Source organism: Archocentrus centrarchus, chromosome 22 (assembly GCF_007364275.1).
Source record: "Archocentrus centrarchus isolate MPI-CPG fArcCen1 chromosome 22, fArcCen1, whole genome shotgun sequence".
NCBI classification, from domain to species: Eukaryota; Metazoa; Chordata; class Actinopteri; order Cichliformes; family Cichlidae; genus Archocentrus; species Archocentrus centrarchus.
The window spans coordinates 26,942,659-26,963,933 of NC_044367.1; the positions used below are offsets into that span (position 1 = coordinate 26,942,659).

Consider the following 21,275-nt stretch of genomic DNA (forward strand, 5'->3'; position numbering starts at 1 on the left):
GCTTCAAGCTCAAAGGAAGACGACAATAACTCAAATAACCACCTGGTACATCAAACGTATGCAGAACAGCATCTCTGAACTTGTGGTTTATCAAACCTTGAAGCAGAAATCAGCAGCAGACCACACTGGGTGCCACTCCTGCCAGCTAACAGGAAACTGAGGCTACATTTCACACAGTGGACGATCAGAAAAACATTGCCCGGTCTTATGAGTCCGAATTTCTGCTGCAGCATTTGGAAGTTGGCACAAACCTGAGAACATGGATCCTGCCTTGAATCAACAGTTGAGGGTACTGCTGGTGGTGTAATGGCACCCTTTGGCCCCCTTAGTACCAACTGAGCATCATTTAAACCCCACAGCCTGCCTGAGTATCAACCACGTCCATCCCTTTATGACCACAGTGTACCCATCTACTGATGGCTGCTTCCAGCAGGACGACACACTAGATCACAAAACTCAAATCTCAAACTGGACAATGAGTTCACTGAACTCAAACAGCCTCCAGTCACCAGATCTCAGTCTCATAGAGCACCTTTGGAGCATGAAGAGTTAAAGCAGTTCTGAAGGTAAAAGGCTGATCCAACCAGCTACTAGTAAGGTGTACCCAATAAAGTGGCCAGTGAATGTGTATATAGTCAGGTCCCTTTATGACTGGTGGATGTGCATCCATCAGCTGCTGCTCTTTAGTTCAAGGTCAGTTCCTGTGCATGTTTTCTGGAGGTCAGTCAATAAAACCAATCAGCTTTCAGCGATGCTCCACGTGATGCTGCGATTCCACTCAGACGAGCATCAGCACAGCCAGAGGCAGTTCACTGAAATCAGGCGTGTGCAACAGTCCAATCACTGAAGTGCTGCAGAGGAACGCCGGCAAAATTATTAATACCTCTGAAAAAACACAGGATTTTTTCTGCATATATATTTTTAAGGGGCTTAATTTAATCAAGCTTAAATATATTTGGGCTAAAAATAGTGTCTGAAATGAGCAGGCGCACAGACCCCCCCCCCACACACACACACGTCCTGTGGACTAACTGGAGTTGCCTCTGTGTGGCTCACAATCTGAAATATTTGGCAAATTTGTCATTTTATGCCAAAGAAAAGTAAAACTTGCTTTTAACAACTATTTTTATAACTCACAATAACAGACACCACTCAAACTGTCTTTTTTTTTTTTTTGCATTAAAAACATACAAAACCAACGGTTACGATTACTAAACACTTTAATTTTCCAAGACTAATAGACCCCCCCCCCTCCATTAGACAGACATTTCACAAAGAAACAATAAATAAATAACAGGTACAAACAGATACAGGAAGGAAAAAAATTCTCTAAGAAAATAACGTCACAAAGACCAGGAACATCTTACAAACACTGACCGAAAAACTAAGTGGAGCCACAGACTGATGAGAACTATGGCCACTGAGGGTGCGGCGGCAGCCATTGTGGCTCTACAGTGCTGTTATTACATGGTTGTTGCAAGAGGAACACACAAAGTATCTGAGAGATTATCCTATTGATCGGAGATTCTAAGAACATTGTTGCTACCTTACTTCCTAATGTGTCACAGTGAACATCACTGCGTCTGAATGGACTCAGCAGTGGACCGTCTTCATGCAGATTATCCACGCTTTAGAGTCAGCGGGAGGATTAATACCCCACACTGTTCACTGGCTCTCAATGATGAAGTACAGAAGTGAGGATGATTGGATGCTTATCAGTTACCAGGATAATCTACCAAAGCCTTTGTGTTCCTTTATTAATACATTCACCAACTGCTCTTCGACATGCTAGTCCACTTCCATGGAGGTCAGCGCCAAATATTTATAGCCAACATGAGTTTGTTCTAAAGAAGCTCACGACTGATCTGGGACACACACGAGGAAAGTGGATCATCCCACAGCTGCGTCACACTGAGAACACGTTCCTTCATGTCTCATCTTAAATATTGTGTCTTAAATATTGTGTGTTTTCTGGCTGAATTCTTTTATCATTCTGGCTGCAGGACATTGATTTGATCAGTGAGGACAGACTCAAATAAATCACTCAGTCACTGTGTGGATTGATGTGCAATTAACCAGCAAGCCTCTATTTATTCAGCATTCAGCTTAGAGCAAATATCAAGCTGCAGACTGCAGACAACAGTCAAACATACTGCCATCTGCATTATTCATCACATCCTATTATTTATTTTTTATTTTTTACATTACAGACAAGCTTTCAAATCTGTGTTTAAGTGTTTGTGGGTTTTTGCTACATGTTCGGGTGAGGTTACAAACCAAGGAACAGAAATAAAAACTGAAAACCTCCACTTTCTTTTTGCAAAGGTTCCTACTGTACGCAGCAGCTTTGCCCGTTGGCATCTTTGGAGCGCAGACACAGTTTGGGCTTGTAGTTCTCCAGGTAGTGCAGCTGCTTGGCGTTCAAAGCTCCGCGGCGCTTCCTGACAAAATGAAGGAGACGTGAGGCTCAGTTTCCGGGAACAGGATGCAAGAACAGATGGAGTGGCCCTATCAAAGCGTAGTACTCACTGTCTTATTAAGTGCACCGCATCTTCATACTCCATCCCACATTCAATCAGAGCCAGGGCCACCAACACGGGAGCTCTGAGGACAAACAGCAAGAAGCCTTATTGTACCTGACAGCTCTGCACTATGTGACTGTACAAAGAAATCCTCGTTATCAAGTTAAGACCATTCTGAGGGTCCCAAAAGAATTCCCCATATTTATACTAGTGCAATAACTACAGTAAACTTAGAAGAAAATAATACTATCAGTCAAACATGCTCTTACTCCCTAACAAAGGTAAACAGTTAAAAAGAAATCAGTTGGCTAAACCAGCATGAATGATTGTCACTGATACATGCAGAACTCTGCTGAAGCAGAACACTAAACTGCAGCGCCTCAATCGTACCAGCAACAGGGCGCACTCCCACAGAGGCGCTAGTATTAGCTAAAATCCTCGGAAAGCAGCTCAGAGAAGCAGCAGCAGCAAGAACAGATGACAAAATGGTAATAAAACAGTCTCCAGAGCTCCACTCTGCACCTGTGACTGACTCAACACGTTTGTGGTGGGAAGTAAAAGAAGCTGCCACAGCGACAGGAAAGTGAAGGCTTGCTCACGGGGGGTCGTTTTGGCTGTTGGGTTTTTCTCTGTAATTATTGCAGGGTCTTTATCTTACAATATAAAGCACATTGAGGTGACTGATTACTGTGCGGCTGCAGTGTAGTTAGAGGAAGAGAAGACAGCTGTTTACACTGATGCAGGAACCATTACTAGTGGTGTGCGATACTGCAAGATTTGGCGTCGATCCGATACCAAGTAAATACAGGGCCAGTATCGCCGATACTGATACCGATACTTCTTAATAATTATGAAGAATTTTCATGAAGTGTTTGGTGATTTTTTTTCCTTTGGATCATTAATTAGTTAAAACCCAGGACAGAATTGGGCAAACTTCAGTTTTTGTTCTGAAACATTTTCCCCATATATTGTGATTCTGGATACAAAAATGTAATAAAAATATCCCTTCTTTCACTAATTTTCTGGATTTTTTCTAAAATAAACAAGCTGTACAAAATTATCACACCACAACGTTATAAAACATTTAAAGCAAAGCAACCCCCCCCCCCCCAAGTAAGATATGTTACATGCCACGTGACGGTATAACTTCAAAACACTGCAGGGAGGGGAGGAGCAAAGTGTGCCTGCTCTGTGCTGTGAGCGACACTTAACTCGCATCTTTGATGAAACTGCAGCGCTGCATACAGGAGAGAAACTAAAACTAAAGTATTGATCTCATTACACTGGTATTGATCAGTATCGATACCAACGTTGCTATCTGTGCTGGTTTCTGCCTTGTTAAGCAGAAACCAGCACAGAGGCTGGTTTCTGCTTAACAAGGCTTCCAGGAAAACAGCTAAAAACACCCACCGCACACTGTGTGGCATGCATCAAATTACTGCGTAATAAACATCAAAATAAAATCACGTGTCGGCTTCATACTGACCGTCCCAGTCCTGCGACACAGTGCACAGCCACGCAGGAGCCGGGCTCGTCTCGAAACTTCGTCTGCAGAAGGCTCAGCCAATCGTCGACCACCTGGTCTGGTGGGGCGGAGCCATCATCAAACGGCCAATCCTGAAAGGAACAAATCCAAGTACGTAAAGCAAAACTAAACAAAGCTGACAACTTCTGGGTTTGAAAACACAAAAGTAGAAGAACCTTAAACCTGGACTCTTCATCATGGCCAGAAGGGGGCGACACATGTGGTTTTACTGAGACCTCAGTAAAAACTTAAGGCCGCAAGTTTTATATCATTCTGAGCAGAACATCAGCCCAATTTAGTAAACTGGTAATTTTTTATAGCCGATGAGTGTACACGGTGTTGGGTCACCACTTGCTTGTCACATCCAGCGGCTACGTCCAGCTTTAATACCATTCACGGTTTGCATGTCTGCCCTGGTTGTTTGGGGTCCTTCAGGATATCTTTGAATACTGGTCTAGTTCTGTTGGCCAGGTTTCACTGGAAAACATCACATTGTAGTGATGAGGAGCGGGAAACTACAATAAAATCAAAGACTATAATATTAAAAAAAATAAACCAGCACCTTTCCATCACTCTCGCCACACCAATATCTACTCGCCAATACCAGTGAAAAATGGTGAAAAGCTGCAGGCAAATCGATCAACAAATTCATAGAAAACATTTTCACGATTAAAAACATCTACTGGGATGTGCTCGGACCCAACCACAATCTGAACTGGATACGTGGAAGAAAATGATGGACGGAAAATATCACAGCAGCTCATTTAATGGTTAACGTGCTTCATAACTCAAACCACTCATTATCTTCCAGCTCATTCATCCTTTGACTGTCCTGTAGATCGAGTTCTTGCTCCTCACTTTGTGAACACGGCTCACTGTAACGTGATCGACTAACACGATGGTGCCGCTCAATTGTTTGATTTGGGTTTTGTGTTTTTCTTAGACTTTTGTTCTGTAAGCTAGCGTAATCCTTCGATGACTGCAGCTGAAACTCAAACTGTGAGCCTCTCTTCACAGATTGTCCTCGTCAATATTTACAGCTGCTACGTGTTGTGTATTATACATCACTTACCAGAACGTGTATGCCTTCTTGTTCCACCGGCGTCTTATCATACGTAGCAGTGCACACTCTCACTAGGGTGTTTACTCCGAATGCTTTCAGATCCTACACATCAAATCACACATTTTAACACAACACACTTTTTCTATGTCTTCTAAAAACGAAAACACTGAGATTTTAAACGTGTGTTACCTCTATAAACCTTCCCAGTTGTGCATTGGTGGGATTGTGCGTGATGAGGAACCTCAGACAGTCATAGGAGATCTCCACTGGAGCCGGCCGGTTCATTTTTATACCCAGAGAAGCTTTTTAATAAGAAATAAAGGTCTGAAAATCACTGTGCTTCAACGAGTGGAGTAACAGAGTCTTTGAGGAAAACCCTTCTGACTATTAAAAAAAAAAAAAATCCCCCAGACTTAAAGAAAAAAAATGTTTGTTGTTAATTTTACTAACTTGTCAATAATTTTGGGGGGAAAAATCTGACAAAAATACAAAATATTTGGTCAATAAATATGAAGAAAAAATGCCTTGGCAACAAAGGAAAAAATAAAGTTGGCTTGGCTAATGGCGAGAGTTAAACTCGAGCAGACTGAAGAGACAAAGTCTTGACTCAAGACTGAAAAAGGTCTCTCCTTCCTTCCTTTCAATTCGATCAGCCCATCCAGAGAAGACTTGTACAAATCAGAGCAGAAGAAGAGGAGGAGGAGGAGGAGAGGAAAAGCCGGAAAGAAGAAGAGCAGAGAGGAAACTCCGGGGCTGAAACCAACACGTCCCCCTCTCTCCGAGACAGCTCACAGACTGCAGGGTGGCTCTTCTTCATAAGGGTCGAATGGGATGGCAGTTGGGACCTACGAGGACATGAAGGGTCAGTCCTTTTAAGACCAGTTTAACCTACAACACCAACGTGAGTTACGTAACACCATCACTCCTACGTGGGTGAAAATCACCTGATGTTAGAGGGTTTAGCAAACTTTACTACGAGTTTTGTTTTTAAATATTTTAAATGTTACATATTTTTTATTAAATATTTAACATGCATATTTTAAACGTGATTCTAGTCTGTGTAACACACTTTCTCCTTTATCACCTGATAATGTTGATTTCTTCCTGTTCACTGTGATTTACACAAAGGTGAAATGGATGTTTTTTTGGTTTTCAAAGTCTCAGTAAGGTCCGGTTTATTCATCTATTCATGGGTTTTCTTTAAATTCAGGACTTTTTTGGGCAGACAGAGACATTAACCTCAGTGGTAAGAAGAAGAAATGTGGAGGGATTGCACCGGTTTGGACTGAGAACAGCTTTAATACCAGACATGTTACTGCAAAGAAAGGTTTCTGTGGCCTGAATACTGGACTGATGGCATCCATATTATTTACTGAGGGAATTTGTGAGTGCTGTTGCAGTCTGGATCCAGTTTGAATCACACTGTCTGGATTCCTCCATCAGCTGATGAAGTCATCTAAATGACCGAGGGAAACAGTGCTGGAGATTTGTTTCAGCTTCACTGCCATATGGATACCAAAAGAATAATCTTCACCACCTCATCCCTGAATTCATTTAAAGTCCTTATTGTATCATATTCAGATTTTGATGGATGGAGCTCGTGTTTGTGCCTGGGTGGGACTTCACTGCTGCGCCATGAAAAACATGGCTGCATGGAGCGCTCACTTAGAAGTGTTAAATTTGTAGCGATATGATGGCGTTCAGGATGGGACTGTGTGTGAAAATCATGTCGTGTATGCGGCTGCTTCACTTTCACCTTAAGGAGAAGCTTACTGGTTTGGAAAAATGTGCACTCCGTGAATCCTGATTGGTAGTTTCAGTCTGTAAACACAGACACAGTCTGGACAAATGACCGACGAGGAGTTTCATGAGCAGGTGATGCGTATTTCCTCATTATTCCATGACAGAATCTTTTAATCCTAAACTCGTCTTATAGTTCATCTTTAGTTGTAAAAGGATCAAATGGAGCCACAGCTGTCAGGTAAAGCTTTTCATGGAGAATCAACCTCCACAGGAAGCTCCTCAGAAAACCAAAACCAATAAATGAGCGCCGCAGTGCTCCGAAGTTGAAGAACTGTTGGAGCTTCTGTTACAGGTTTAATAAATCAAACAGACCTTTTCTTCACAGTGTGTTTCTGAATGAAGGTGCCGGCTGCCTTCATGCTCACTCACCTGTGTGCGTGAATGGCAGTGATTGTGCCTCGCTGATGTCTCCTTTTCACTTGTCCACAATAAGCAGCAGGTGCTGGGCTTGGCAAAACTCCCCTCCAAGCCTCGCAAACGCCATACATGTGCAGCCTGAGAGAGAGAGGGAGGAAGACAAGGATGAAGTCACAGGACCAGAAGGCAAAGTGCAGATTTCACCCTTTGTCCCCCCCCCCATAACCACACACTGCCTTATAAAAATGAACACTCTCATACAAGAATGGTCTGATATATGGATGCACTCCCACTAAAACCCAACAAAAATACCAGACAGAAGAGTAACTGAAATAAGTTAGTGCAGTAAAAAAAGAAAGAAAGAAATAGAACACAAATCAGAGCTTCTATTAAGAAATGAAATGAGTTCAAGTGTAGTGTATCCTGGGCTACATTTTGCACTTTTTAAAAAATGTATTGCACAATAATAAAATATTTTCATATAAGAATTAGTTTAATGTGTGGGAAGACTTTAGAGAGTATCAGAAACATTGAAAGTCTAAAACTAAAGCACTTTTGTGTTCCTTCTACCTCATAAGAAAGAAAATTTAGCTCTTTAACTCTTGTAGATGAGTCATTATGTTGTTTATATATTTTTTACTCTCAGAGTCTGAATTTCTGTGTAGCTGCAATTTATTTGTTGTGCCTACTTTTGTGCTGGTTAGACATGTCGTCATGTTCAGTTCAATTCAATTGTATTTTATAGAGCCAAATCACAACAGTCGCCTCGAGGCACTTTAGAGTGTAAGGTAAAAACCCTACAATGTCCAAAAAAAATAAAAAATAAATAAATAAAAATAACTCAACACTGCTGTCTGGGCAGGCTCAGACCACACAAGAGCTACGTATGCAACAACCTGAGCCTGCAGCCCTGCTCTGACTTTTCATGCTATATTATCATAAGGACGGGAGTTTGCATATGCATAGTCAGCTTCCACATACTTCAGTGTTTATGTGCAGCATCAGACTGCTACACTGCCTTTCAGCTTTTTCAGCTGCTACCAGCCAACATAACATACAGCAAGTTCAGGTGGGCTAAAATGCAGCCAGCATCATGACAGCTTTTACATGAAGGAGACCAATGCCTGACCCATGAGATCTTCATCACAGGAAGGAAGAGAATTGCTTTTAACTTTTCACAATAGGCTGCAGTGAGGAAGACTTTCAGCTTTTTTAAATAATGCCATTATCAACATCTTTGTCAGAAGGATACGCAAACGGGCTTCATCTTCAGATAAAGCAAGCCTAGCTGCTTCTATGGGTGTACACATGGCTGCACACAGGCTGTCATATCATAGCTTACCTGTTATTAAATTTCTAATTTAACTTTCTAAGTTTTTGTAGTTGAAATGTTAATGGTTTCATGTGTGGTGAAAGCAGTGGTCACTGTAAGTATAGCAGACCTATAGTTAAAGATCAGGATCTTGCGTGCCAAGTTTAATGATTTGAATTAGGCTACCTGTGCATGACAGCTGATATTTAAATAACTGTGTGAGATAAAATATTATCAGGGGAAGAGATCTTAATGTAAATATGTGAACCTTTGCAAACCAAAACCAGATGTCTCCATCTTAGAGTCTGAGTTTAGAAGGACTGTCCTAAATTGCAGTGCATACTTGACATATGAAATACTCACTGGTGTACAGTGTTGGTCTGACTTGCGTCCCTGACCCTCAGATCTCATGGAACATTACTGAGAAAGTCTGTATTACTCTTACAGGGCAGTTGTATAATGGAGAAAACATTATAACCATTAAACAGCTGGAAGCGTTTTTAATATTAGTGCAATTAAGTTGTTTATTATTTATACCTCTGTCACAGACCACGTACAAAAACACTGACGTCAGAGACGCCAGCATCTGAACAGAGACTCGAACAGGTTGCCAGCTGGATGCGCTAATCTCCGGTCTTTGCCTCACCCGAGCTGCCCACACAATATATTTTAGCCAGGCCTAAACTTGTCCTAGACTTATATATTTATTTTTGATATTTGGTCACCGAGTCCACAGCGAGTGTAGCTGCTAGCGAGCTGCAGCGAAACGTGGTGAGATACTCACCGTGATGAGAGCTGAGGAGATGGTTCATTGAGCGGACACAGGAAAATGTGACGGCTCCGGGATGTAGACACACCATTGATGATGCTGCTGCTGCTGCTGTTTTTCTGGGTCCTGGCTGTCTAACGGCCCGTTAGCTTAGTGCTAACCTGCAGCGAAGAAGAAAACACGTCGATATTTATCGATGACTTCAGCCGCTGCGTTTACAAATCAGCTTACATTTTGATATTCCAACAACGACACCTGATATAATTTTTAAAACTGTCAGAAATCCAATAGTTAACTAAGCTAATCACTTAAATACATGTGCGGCAAGATCCATATTTAAAACGAACCTTGTCGACTGCTACCATTAAATTACCGAGCAGCCAGCTAGCTAGCTCATTTTTAAAGGCACATATACAATTTAAAAACAAAATGTTAGCACATGATTTACAAACGATCTTACTGGACTAAACAAGAACACCTTCTGTCATTACAAGCTCCGCAAGCCAGGTCAGGTAAAATCAGGTCAATAAGCAAAAGCAGGCTAACACTGCCAGACTAAAGCGCTCACCGGCTTTCAGTAACAGCCAGTACAGTGACCTTGCTAACACACGAAGCATTAGCTGCACAGTTGCGACGGTTATAGGATCGATATTCAACAGACCTTATTAACAAAAGCACTTACACAATGAAGCAGTTTCACGAAATATCCAGAAGCTTCTAATAACGGAGGAGAGTCTGCGAGGGAGACATGTTGAACAAAACGCCAAGTTAGCAACGAGAGGCATCACGGCTTCCGGTCAGCACCTTTACAAAATAAAACTCATGAATACGCATGTTGCACTTTTCCGGTTTTAGTTAAGAAGCGTCTAAAAGAAGCATTACTTTGCAAGCTTACAGGGAGATGGCTTACATGATTATTTTATATTAAGATTTACTGACTCAAAACTGAACAGCATCTGTTGTGTTTGAGGAAACTTTATTTCCGTGTTGACAAAACCATAATTTTATTTTATCATGCTAATAGATTTTAAATAGCATAATTTTCCCATCATTTTTAAGCCCTCACAGCATCGTAAGTAAACCTGACAATTTTCAGCTTGGTTTGTTCAACATAGAAAAAGCTGCAGGGTCTGTGGGTTCCTGGGATTGTTGTGTGTAATCTAATTATAGAAGCAGGCAAAATGACAGAAAAAGAACTCAATCGCTAAAATATGTTTATCTTAGAAAATTATTTTGAGGCAGATGGAATCAACACTAAAAGATGAGACTGGAAAAAAAAGCAGGCAAAAAGGTGATCTTTCATAGACTGTCATGTGTTTTAACCAGCCACTTATGGAGACATGAACTTTAGAGGTTTACCAAAAATGCACTTTTTATCCTCCTATGCAAAATAAAGCAGAAGGATATTATGGTCACACTGTCATTTATCTTTCCGGTCTATAGACTCCAAAACCACAAGGACTTGAGCCATAAAGTCATACAGTATATGCTAGAAAGTGGGGATTTCCATATCTAGCAACTGTCCTCGGTCACTAACAGCTGGCAGCAGCTGATAGTGAGAAACTGGGGAATCCCAAATTTCTCTGTGAACAGCCGATCTGTTCATAGGAACATCAGTTCTAGGCTGCAGCCTTATTGATTACCCTGTGACGCCAACTTCTGATTGGCTGAGCATTGTCTAACATGTTGGTCAGGGATGACTCATGGCCATAAATACTCCAAACTATGACTCACCATTGAGCAATATTAAAGCCATACCTACTGCTCAGCAATATTGCTCAAATGTAAACAACATGGTTGCATAATTATTATAGTGATGTTATACATAATGCATTGATATCAGCAGATTATGTAGTATGGGTGCAGTACGTAGTAATATTCCTGTACACATGAGTATAATATGATGTTAATGCCTTGTAATAAGTATACATTATATCTGGCTTATTGTCGTATATTATATAAATAGAAAAAACATTATGTAGCATACACCTTTGTACAAGAGGGCAGGATTTACTCTCTCTAATTTGTTTGCCATGGAATTTTTTTGTGTCTGTTCTAAGATGTGTTTACACAAAAGTATTTGTAGCAATGTTAAAGATAATCACAGAGTTTCAGTCTCTTTCAGCATGCCTAAAGCTGTTGTGATTTTTTTGAGTATTGTTAATGTTGAAAATGTATTTTTCCTGGAATATGTATTGCAGCTTTATTAACCCAGGAGTGACTAAAAGTATTTGCGTAAAAGTTTAGGGCAGCGGCTCCAAACTGCAAAAGATAATCAGATGTCTGCTGAAGGGTTTTCTATTATGAAATGGGGCTGTAATGTTATCCTGACTTCTACATTAATTTCATATTGTCATTAATCAGAGGTGGTGATGGGCTTTGCTGTAATCTGTAACCAAACTGCTGTAATCTGATGTGCTTTGATTCTGTTCATATGTTTGGGAGGATATTTGCATTACGTTCCACAAGCCTTCCACATTAGGGTGGGGCATTTTTCCCTCTTAGTTACTCTCTTCCTCCCTCCACACCCACACCCACACCCACACACACAAACACACCCAAAAACACACACACATACACACAAACACCTTTTGGCTGGCATAGGTGGATGTTCTCTCCCCTTCTCAGTGAAGACCATGTGTCTGTTCCTTTACTTATTTATAAGGTAGTAGGTTACACGGGTTTGTAGGGAGTCTCTATGGTTGCTGTAAGCCGTGCACACACAGCTTAAGTTCATGTGTGTGTGTCTCATGACGTCGCAGCTGCTGAATCTGGTTTGGCAGGATTTCTGAGGAAAGAGTGAGCAGTCACAGGCAGTAGGAAAAAGGAGCTGAAAAGCTGGAACTAGCTTTTCCTTTTACTACATTCAACTTCACTGCTGCCTCATTCGTCTTCTCCAGCTGGTTGGGACCTATTGGGTGTTTGAGTGACATTTCAGCACCGGGTAAGTTTCTTTCTTTCTTTGCTTTTCATTAATTTTGCTCTGTCTCACAGTCAGGACTGAGTGGTAAACAAAGAGGCTGCAGCCAGAAGTCTTAAAATTTCACACAAGCTGAGCTACAGCGTGCTTTTTTTCCCTTTTTAACATTAAAGCAAAAGAGGAATACAACTTGTTTATATGGCAACAAATGAGGAAACCATCAGGAACTCATTTAGAATAATAACCCACTGTGGAACTAACATTTCCTTTTGTTATGACTAAGACAGAAAACATGTGAGTGTGAGATGTGAGGAAAACATGGTGCTTAGCGGCAGATTCATCAGACAGAGGCGCGGGACATAACAGCAAAAGTTTTCTGTGGTGGTACAGAAGGTTTCGGTTGCCTAAAGGTCCTCTTTTATGTTTTGTCTCTTACATAACCATAACCGAATGCATGTCTATGGCACAAAACATGGCTGCTGAACATCCTAAGATGGCTCTTTCATAGTCATGAACTTTCTTTTGTTAGTTATCTATGTCACTAGCATACCGCCATCAATCAGGAGCGACCTCCCAACCCACAGTTATCGACCTGCCAGAGCTCCATCTTTGAACCTGAAATCCCATCAAAGCCGTTCTCCCTTCTATATTTTTCTGCTGCTGAGGTCTAGCCACAAAAAGAGCTTCAGAAAGTAATTTTAAACCATTTTAAAACCTGCTGCTGTGCACTGCTAAGATCCTGATTTTATACCAGCCATTTGTGTTACAAAATTGCTTTTCACATTAGTTAAAAGCATCAGTAATATTATCATTTGGGCTACGTTAACATGTGAAATGATCTTTTGGAGAAAAGGTTACAAACAACAGAATGATTTTCAACAAATTTCTAAAGATAATGGATAATGGAGTGCTGACTCAAGGCTAAGTAGTTCTTATTATACTGCTTTTTTTGGAGACTGTAGTGGCTGCTCGGACAAGTTGACTGACAGTCGGTCAAACAGTCATTTTACATCACGTATTGGACCCTTACACATGCAGAGTATGTGTAATGCTAATAATGGTTTGCGCTGGGCCTACGCAGAGCCTACGGACACCTTGGCAGTCAGTCAACTACATGTTGTAGGAGTCCCACAAGCCTGTGCAAAGACGTCCTACCATTGGTTAATGCTTCGATGTATGATCAGTCGTTAGTAATGGGTGACGTCTAGCAGGCCTTCAAGGTCGGACTAATTAAACCATTACTTCTGCCAACGGACTGCAGATGTAAATTAGCTTTAAGCTAACTTTGGTACAACGCGTCAAATAGCAAAAGTTATGGTAATATTGTACATGGTCCCCATTTTAATAATTTTTTTAAAGTCATCAATTCAATACAATTTTATTTATATAGCTCCAAATCACAACAAACAGTTGCCCCAAGGCACTTCATCACTAAACCCAGCTGTCTTAGCTAATTACAGGCCAATCTCCAGCCTCCTTTACTCTCAAAAATCCTTGAAAGAGTAAAACAGTTAACTGATCACCTGCAGAGGGATGGTTTTATTTAAAGAACTGAATTTATCTCAAAGACCTCATAGTCCCGTATCACCCCAACAGAGCACTTCGCTCTCAGACTGCTGGCTTACTTGTGGTTCCTAGGATACTTAATGGTAGAATGGGAGGCAGAGCCTTCAGCTTTCAGGCGCCTCTTCTGTGGAACCAGCTCCCAGCTTGGATTCAGGAGACAGACACCCTCTCTATTTTTAAGATTAGGTTTATAACTTTCCTTTTTGATCAAGCTTATAGTTAGGCTGGATTGGGTGACCCCGAACCCTCCCTTAGTTATGCTTCTGTCCGGTCTTTAAGTCTGACGTCATTTCCAAATGCTCCTAAATAAACAGCAATGGCATAACCAATGACTGTTCACTATTGAAGATGATTGTATCATACCTTATCAACTTTTCTTCTTCACTCACCTCTTTTCATTGTCTCTGTGCTATTATTAATCTCTGGGTCTCTTCCACAGCATGACTTTTTTCTCTCACCTCAGCCCCAACCGGTCGGGGCAGACTTGTTGTGACTTGTTGTGATTTGGTGCTATATAAATAAAATTGAACTGAATTGAATGTTGTAGCTGTTTACTGTCACCAGGGCTAGTGTCACAAACAAATGCATGTGGGCTACTCTTACTTATGCTGTTGTTGGTCCTTCAGTCAGCTGCGGAGAAGACAAACGTTATACAAATAAGTAAAGTGAAACCGAGCGTTAAATCCAACAAAAATGTCCACTGCAGCGCTGTCTGTGTTTTTTTTTTTAAAATTCATCCCTTTTCTTGTTCCGCACCACTTTGCAATATAAGTACCATAAATCCTGAGTTATGCTAGAATTTGAAGGCTATGATGGTTATGCAACTGTGATGTAATTGTGATGGAAATGCTCACATCATCGAGGGCTGTGTCACCAGCATCGCCCTCCTGTGGTTGCCATACGCATGGTGAGTGTATGTAAACCTCTGACCATAGCTGTATATAACAGCACAGCGTCTGAACAATAAGCCTCCACAGCTGAAACCTCCTGTTTGTCATTTAGGCTGCACTGAAGTGGAAAAAAAGGAGTTAATCTGGAGTTTAAAGCGTTAATACAGAAAAGTCCTCCGCGCTGAGCTGCTGCTGTTTTTCTAAAATCCAAATATTTTCCTCTTTTCTAAACACTGACTGGCATTCCACAGAAACCCCACAGCCCTGTGTGTGTGTTACAGAAACCATATGAATTTTATTTCTTTTTTCCCACTGATGTAGTGGGAAGTGTCATCAGAAGCTTTGTCGTTCTGTTACAATACTTTCGCCTCCTTTTCTCTTTGAAACGATTCACTCCATTATCTTCCATTGAAGCTTCTTCTGCATATGTAAATATTTTCTAGCTTTTAAGCTCTACGTTTCCCACACAGGTCCAGGTCTAAAGTTTGTCTGCAGCATCTAATAAACTAAACAGAAATGCAGCTTTGGAAACTCTGAGTTCAGAAAACTGCATTTTGACTGGGCACACTGCCAGGGAGCCATAACCTCAGGACGAAGGTATATTTATACTGGGCTACATGTCATTAGGGTGCTTATGCATAAACCTCATTACATTCACACACATGGTAGCATTTGCACTGCATTCATTCAGAAGCAGCAGACAGTGTGAAACTGCCTAATAACACAAACAGCAGCTGTGCAAACATGACATCCAGGATGGGGTATAGTCTTAAATAAAGACTCCATAGGTGGTAAAATCACGCAGATATGCAGCCATACGGTTCTCAAATTGTATGTGAACATGAGTAGCTTTGTATGATTCACGGCTCAAAATAAGTCATATTCACCTCATCCCGAGCCTTAAAGTTTCAGTGCCAGAGCTGTGAGATGACCACAGTGGGGATATCCACTGTTGCTGACATCATACAGAGCCAAGAGGAGAAAAAACAGAGTCTACAGCAAAAAGGCCTTAGTCCAGTCTCCTCACTCCAACACAGTCCAAACCTATAATTATTTATGAGTGATGTTTTCCCCTCTATATGTATGTTGCAATGAAGGAATGAGTTTGGGCTCAGATTCAAATACCTGCTATAATTCTAGTATTTCAATTACCAATAAAACTGGAGCACAGACTTCTCGAACAGCAGTTTATATCATTTGCTCTAAAAGGTGACAGTATGAGACAGACAGGTATACCCACCTGTGCAGGTAACCATCTGTCAGCCAAAGCCATATTCCTAAAAGTGGTGGTAATGATAATTAGTTACCTTTGGACAAAGCTAAGCCTGCTGTTTATTTCACTTCCTTCCCTCCTTTTTTTGGGATGCTGTAGCCGTTGTTGGCTCTTCCTTGTGGCTTCATTTTCTCATCTCCAGATGTTGCTGCTGTAAAAACATTTTTTTTAATGCACAAATACAAACAAACGGTGTTGTTTGTTCATCAGCTGCTGCTACCAGCTGACAAAGTTGCTAATTTTCCACTGTGTGTGTAACAGGCCCTTATTTTATGAAGCATGCAGCTTCATTAGTGAGGAGCCAGATAAGATTAATAAGCCTGAATAACAATTTATTCACCATTAAAGGGAGGCAGCAGGCTTTCAGTTCAGTCCACTGTTGTGCACACATACATTCAAAGTATGTTTCTAAATGTTGACTCTCTCCTGTGAGGCCGGTATGAATGAGTTTATGAGCCCTCGTGTTTTTATGTAACCCACCTGAATGTGCATAACTGGTCCTGAAACAATAACAAGCCGAAATCTAAAAATCTAAGGAAGATAACTTGTATTTTTCTCTTTCACAGGGGCTACATCTCTGAGGGAGCAGCAGCAGCAGCAGGGATGAACTGGTCAGGTCTGGAGAATCTGCTGAGTGGAGTCAATAAGTACTCCACGGCATTCGGGCGGATTTGGCTGTCCATGGTGTTTGTGTTCCGCGTGCTGGTGTTCGTGGTGGCAGCGCAGAAGGTGTGGGGCGACGAGAGCAAAGACTTTGTGTGTAACACCAAACAGGTGAGGTCGGCACTAACACCACCTTCACATGTTACTGAGTGACAGGGAGAAATTAAAGTCCCACCAGAACTCTTAATTACTTTAACACTAGTTTTACTGAGACACTAAGGAATATTCTTACTATATGTTTGACCATTTGTAACCCTAACTAATGTTACAACATTGGTACCTAAACCATCCAGGTACATTCACCTGCCTGATTCACCTCAGAGGTGGTGGCCCTGAAGTCTTGGTTTAAAGGGGTTGGTTTTACAGTCCAAGGCACAGAGAAATTAAAATGGGATAAGTTCAAAAGACACACAAAACATCCCCAGAAGTTGTGTTCTATGTTGGTTAATGCTACAGAAACTGTCACAAGACACGAGCTTACAGTTTCAGATCTCCAAAGCTGAGCAGTGACTTTAGTCTGTCAGCGCACCTGTACCTCTGCCGTCTTTTTTGCACTCGCTCTCACTTGGTTTGCATGCAGGCTTTATGTCATTTGACTGTGTTGCTCTGCGCGTGATGTGCAGCAGTCAAACATTGAGATGACGTCCAGAACAAGTCAGATATCAACCGGCAAACCTCCCTGTAGTCACTGTTCCTAATGAACTGGCAGAAAGGTTACCATCAAATCACTGAGATCTTTCCCTCTCACGGTCCCAACACTGGATCCACGCAGCATTTCAAGTGCATGCCTTAGACCTGGACTGGATGTTAATTCTTTAACACGCTGTGCAGCCACTCATTTATTCACTTTAATTGGTCCTGTTCTCACCGAATGAAAGTGTGAGACTAAATCAGCATTACATTTGAAATTAAAAGCTTTCCAACACTTTAGTGTGTAGTATATGGTGAACAGTATATTGGCTAATTTATAGGCGAACAGCATTATCTCCTCAAATAAATAAAAGTAAGCAGAAATGAAACATTGCAAAAATACTTCATGCTGCACTAACCTGCTTCCTTTTTGCTTAAAAGTCTCATGGAGAGGAAACTTTATTGTTCGGCGTTATATTCATCCACCTAAAGTGGCCCGGGTTTTGAAGCATCATTAATTTTTAGTGTCATGTAGAGGTATTAACACCTTCACCATACCCCTCTCCTGATTTCTCACTCTGACAGCATAATGGTATTTTTGTTTTGTATTTATCATCATAAGACAGCTGCATTAGCTACACTATAAAAGAAAAATATTGCCACTTTCTTTTCTCCAAGTTTGTGGCACGAATGCGACATCCTTTGCTAGTTCTGATTTTGATGTGAGACAAGCGACTTCGGCGAGTTACAACTCTGACTTTGTTTCCCAGCCCGGCTGTACCAACGTCTGCTACGACCACATCTTCCCCATCTCCCACATCCGCCTGTGGGCCCTGCAGCTCATCTTTGTCACCTGCCCGTCTCTGATGGTGATGGCTCACGTTAAGTACCGCGAAGGCAAGGACAGCAAATACGTCAAGGAGCACCAGGGCTCGCACCTGTACGCCAACCCTGGCAAGAAGAGAGGGGGCCTGTGGTGGACATACCTGCTGAGTTTGATCTTCAAAGCCGGATTCGACTCAGCTTTTCTCTATATCCTGTATCGGATATATCACAGATATGACCTTCCCAGGTAATGCTGGAAACTTCCCATTATCAAAATTAACCAAAGGTGTTCTGAACTGATCAAACTTTTCTTTCAGGCTGTCCAAGTGCGAGCTGTTCCCATGCCCCAACACCGTTGACTGCTTCATCAGTCGTCCAACAGAGAAGAAGATCTTCATGTTGTTCATGGTGGCGTCCAGCGCGGTGTGCATCCTCATGTGTGTCCTCGAAATGATTTACCTCATTGTCAAGCGCATCATCAAAATATTAAAGATCCAACATGAGAAAGAGAGGCTCGCGTTCGCTGAGCAACACGAGCTCTCGGCCATTTCTCCGTCCCAGCACAGGAGCAGGAGGGATCCAACACTGACAGACAGCGAGCTGAGCTTAAACAAGAGGAAGGAGGCTAAAACTACGGTGCTCTAGCACCTGCAAGTCTGTGATGATGGCAGGCCAGCAGGAACACAAACTACCCCAAACTGATCCAAAAGGGTTGCTCCTGTTGATTACGATCCTCCAGCTGCATATGAAGCATCCATGACTCTCAGCTGGGTTCCAGCTGCTGACTGGAAAACACTGCTGAAGAAGAGGACCGCCCGCGGTCTCAGATTTCTGTGTGCCGTAGAGCTATGAGGACAAATATTCAGGTTATTCTGTCTGCAACATAAATCAAATCTGATTTTGGGTTATTGTTTAATGAATCTGCAGCAATACTGTATTTAATTAACTGTCCCACATCGTTAGACATGCTGCAGATTACACCGCTCGCCGTCTTCATTTGCGGTGGCAGGATTATTAATTGTCAGACTTAGAGAAAAAAAAATGCCTGCGGCACTCCATGCACTCATATTTCTGATACTAATGGGACCAAAGTGAGACTGGGAATGCAATGAGCTGTTAAAGTGTGGAGTTATTTATTAAGGTTTAACTGTTTCCTGCCTGAAAGCTGCTCAGAATAAAGGTTCTTATGTTTCTACACAGAAAAAGATGACTGGAGTAGTGAAGCTCTACAGGCTGTTAGTTTGTAAATGCATGCTGGGCAAGGGTTAACGAGGGTTATCTGTTTATTAAGCCACGAGGTATACGGTGCATTTTGACACATAGGTATTGCAGTAAAACTTCAATCTTGATGAGTACCTAACCAGAGGTGGTTTGCAAGGCCCTTTCTTAGACAAGTGGCCCTTCTATCGAGAAAAAAAATGCACTTCTCTGAGATCTAATTTTAAATCCATCCATCCAGATACACTGTAAACCCCGATTTTTTTTTTTAGCAGGTCCAAAACTTGATGATATCAAGTTGTTTGAACTCAAACACATGATTACAATAAGATAGACCATCAAAAAGTACAGTCTACTCAGCATTAACAAGTAATGTTCACATTCTAGGCATGTTTAAGTAATATGAACTCAATATTTTTAAGTGGAATCAAAATCTGGGTTTACAGTGCTGTGCTAATGGAGCTCATGTTATTTTCTGTACTTGCCCTTGAAAAACAAATCAGGGGTGCCTGGATGGCAGGCGATGGAAGTAAAATTCAATTTTATATTCTGTATAATGACAATAAAGACATTCTATTCTATTCAAAAAACTCCATTTATTGATCTTTAGGCAAAAATGCAGGACAGATCCCCCAAAGTGTGGGCAGTGGCCACCTGGTGGACTGTTATGGTACTGCAGATGGGCTGCAAGAATGAAGTCAAGGATTCAAGGTTTTTTATTTGCCATTTGTGCATGGACCAAGGTCTAGACACATTGGAATTTTTTGCGCAGGGCTCTCTCGTAGTCAACCAAGTATAAAAAAAATAGATCAATAAGTATAAAATATAGAACAAAAGTATAGCAATTAAAAACAATATAGAAATAGACAATATAGAAGTTAAAAATATTCATTATATGACCTTTGTCTTGATCATGAACTCATCTCGTATGTCCCACTTTTTGGAAGGAAGTCCAGCATATATAAAGTACCTTATTTTTGGACTATGAGGCGCACTTAAAATCCTTAAATTTTCTCAAAAATTGGCAGAAATTATAATCCGGTGCGCCTTATGTGTAAATTCTTGTGGTGCTTACTGACCTTGAACCAATTTTATGTGGTACACTGCACTCAAAAATCTTTCAAAATGTTTTAGTGGAATTTGGTAAGGGACGCTTCACAAATATCGACATTTTCCAGAGTGTACAAATCGTACGACAGGGGGGTAACACCCAGCGTACGCTTTTCAAATAGTTAGAAAATGTCTGTCGGTTTGTGTAATTTGAGCGTTGCCGTCTGACCACCGATGCCTGAAGCATCCACACCACTGCACCATTGCCTGGTCTGCAGCGATATGGCCTCTGGTCTGGCGGATCAGTTCAAAGGCCTCATTGAATTCTCTAAAATAGTCCATCATCGATTCACAAAATGACTCTACTGAAGATATTAGACAGGAACAAGCTGTGAGTGCAGCGCAGCAGGTGTGGAAAGCAGCCAGTGCCACCCGAGATAAATTCAACAAGAAGTGGAAGCATTGTTCCAAAAATGGAAACCATATGCAGTAAACTGCAGAAAACTATGATGGATTTGGCCTATTTTCATCTATGCTGGCCCGTATATTTGTGCGTAATCTGGCGATCGGCGGCCGGCACTGTTGCCAACTTTTGTGCAACAAAACTCGCTGTTGGCTGTCTCAAAAATCGCTAGAAGTCACTAAAGGACGAATCGAGGTCCGGGGGTGTGTGTGCTGTCCCCCTCGGTGCCAAAGAGAGGTCCGGGCGATGCCACAGTGTATGAAGGGACGCAGTACAAGTGCTGTATGTACACAAAACACGGTGACAGCGGAGTTTTCAGGTTTCCGGTGTTGAGTCAAAAAGGATTTCCCTTTTTTTTTTTTTTCAGTTTTTAAATGTTTTTCTTTGCTTATATCAGTAAATATACTGGTGCACAGGATTTATGAA

The 21,275-nt window shown here is 41.5% G+C and overlaps 2 protein-coding genes across 4 annotated transcripts; one reads left to right on the forward strand and one right to left on the reverse strand.

Annotated features, from left to right (window-relative positions):
• Window positions 1-1,202: 1,202 nt before the first annotated feature.
• On the reverse strand, window positions 1,203-10,148 carry LOC115772644 (protein tyrosine phosphatase type IVA 2-like). Its single transcript, XM_030719015.1, has 8 exons — window positions 10,034-10,148; window positions 9,367-9,512; window positions 7,283-7,408; window positions 5,300-5,955; window positions 5,120-5,212; window positions 4,009-4,139; window positions 2,530-2,604; window positions 1,203-2,441 (listed from the first exon to the last, which is right to left on the reverse strand). The coding sequence occupies exons 4-8, from the start codon at window positions 5,393-5,395 to the stop codon at window positions 2,330-2,332; spliced, it is 507 nt and encodes a 168-aa protein (XP_030574875.1). The 5' UTR covers window positions 5,396-5,955; window positions 7,283-7,408; window positions 9,367-9,512; window positions 10,034-10,148; the 3' UTR covers window positions 1,203-2,329.
• Window positions 10,055-19,644, forward strand: LOC115772642 (gap junction beta-5 protein-like). 3 transcript variants are annotated; one of them, XM_030719011.1, is made up of 6 exons: window positions 10,055-10,147; window positions 12,135-12,295; window positions 15,198-15,324; window positions 16,567-16,774; window positions 18,064-18,365; window positions 18,436-19,644. In XM_030719011.1, exons 4-6 carry the CDS (start codon window positions 16,604-16,606, stop codon window positions 18,761-18,763), a joined length of 801 nt encoding a protein of 266 aa, XP_030574871.1. In that variant the 5' UTR covers window positions 10,055-10,147; window positions 12,135-12,295; window positions 15,198-15,324; window positions 16,567-16,603; the 3' UTR covers window positions 18,764-19,644. The 3 variants fall into 3 exon arrangements, with proteins under 3 accessions (XP_030574871.1, XP_030574870.1, XP_030574872.1); XM_030719010.1 differs by lacking the exon at window positions 10,055-10,147 and having other exon boundaries at window positions 11,959-12,295; XM_030719012.1 differs by lacking the exons at window positions 10,055-10,147; window positions 15,198-15,324 and having other exon boundaries at window positions 11,959-12,295.
• Window positions 19,645-21,275: the final 1,631 nt, after the last annotated feature.

What these genes read in the sequence shown, in the direction of transcription:
- LOC115772642 (XM_030719011.1), top strand. Translation starts at nt 16,604, where the DNA reads ATGAACTGGTCAGGTCTGGAGAATCTGCTGAGTGGAGTCAATAAGTAC. An exon ending in TTGTGTGTAACACCAAACAG is followed by an intron (nt 16,775 to 18,063) that starts GTGAGGTCGGCA and finishes TTTGTTTCCCAG; the next exon opens with CCCGGCTGTACCAACGTCTG. An exon ending in CACAGATATGACCTTCCCAG is followed by an intron (nt 18,366 to 18,435) that starts GTAATGCTGGAA and finishes CTTTTCTTTCAG; the next exon opens with GCTGTCCAAGTGCGAGCTGT.
- LOC115772644 (XM_030719015.1), bottom strand. Translation starts at nt 5,395, where the DNA reads ATGAACCGGCCGGCTCCAGTGGAGATCTCCTATGACTGTCTGAGGTTC. An exon ending in AACTGGGAAGGTTTATAGAG is followed by an intron (nt 5,213 to 5,299) that starts GTAACACACGTT and finishes TTTGATGTGTAG; the next exon opens with GATCTGAAAGCATTCGGAGT. An exon ending in TGTGTCGCAGGACTGGGACG is followed by an intron (nt 2,605 to 4,008) that starts GTCAGTATGAAG and finishes GTTTGTCCTCAG; the next exon opens with AGCTCCCGTGTTGGTGGCCC.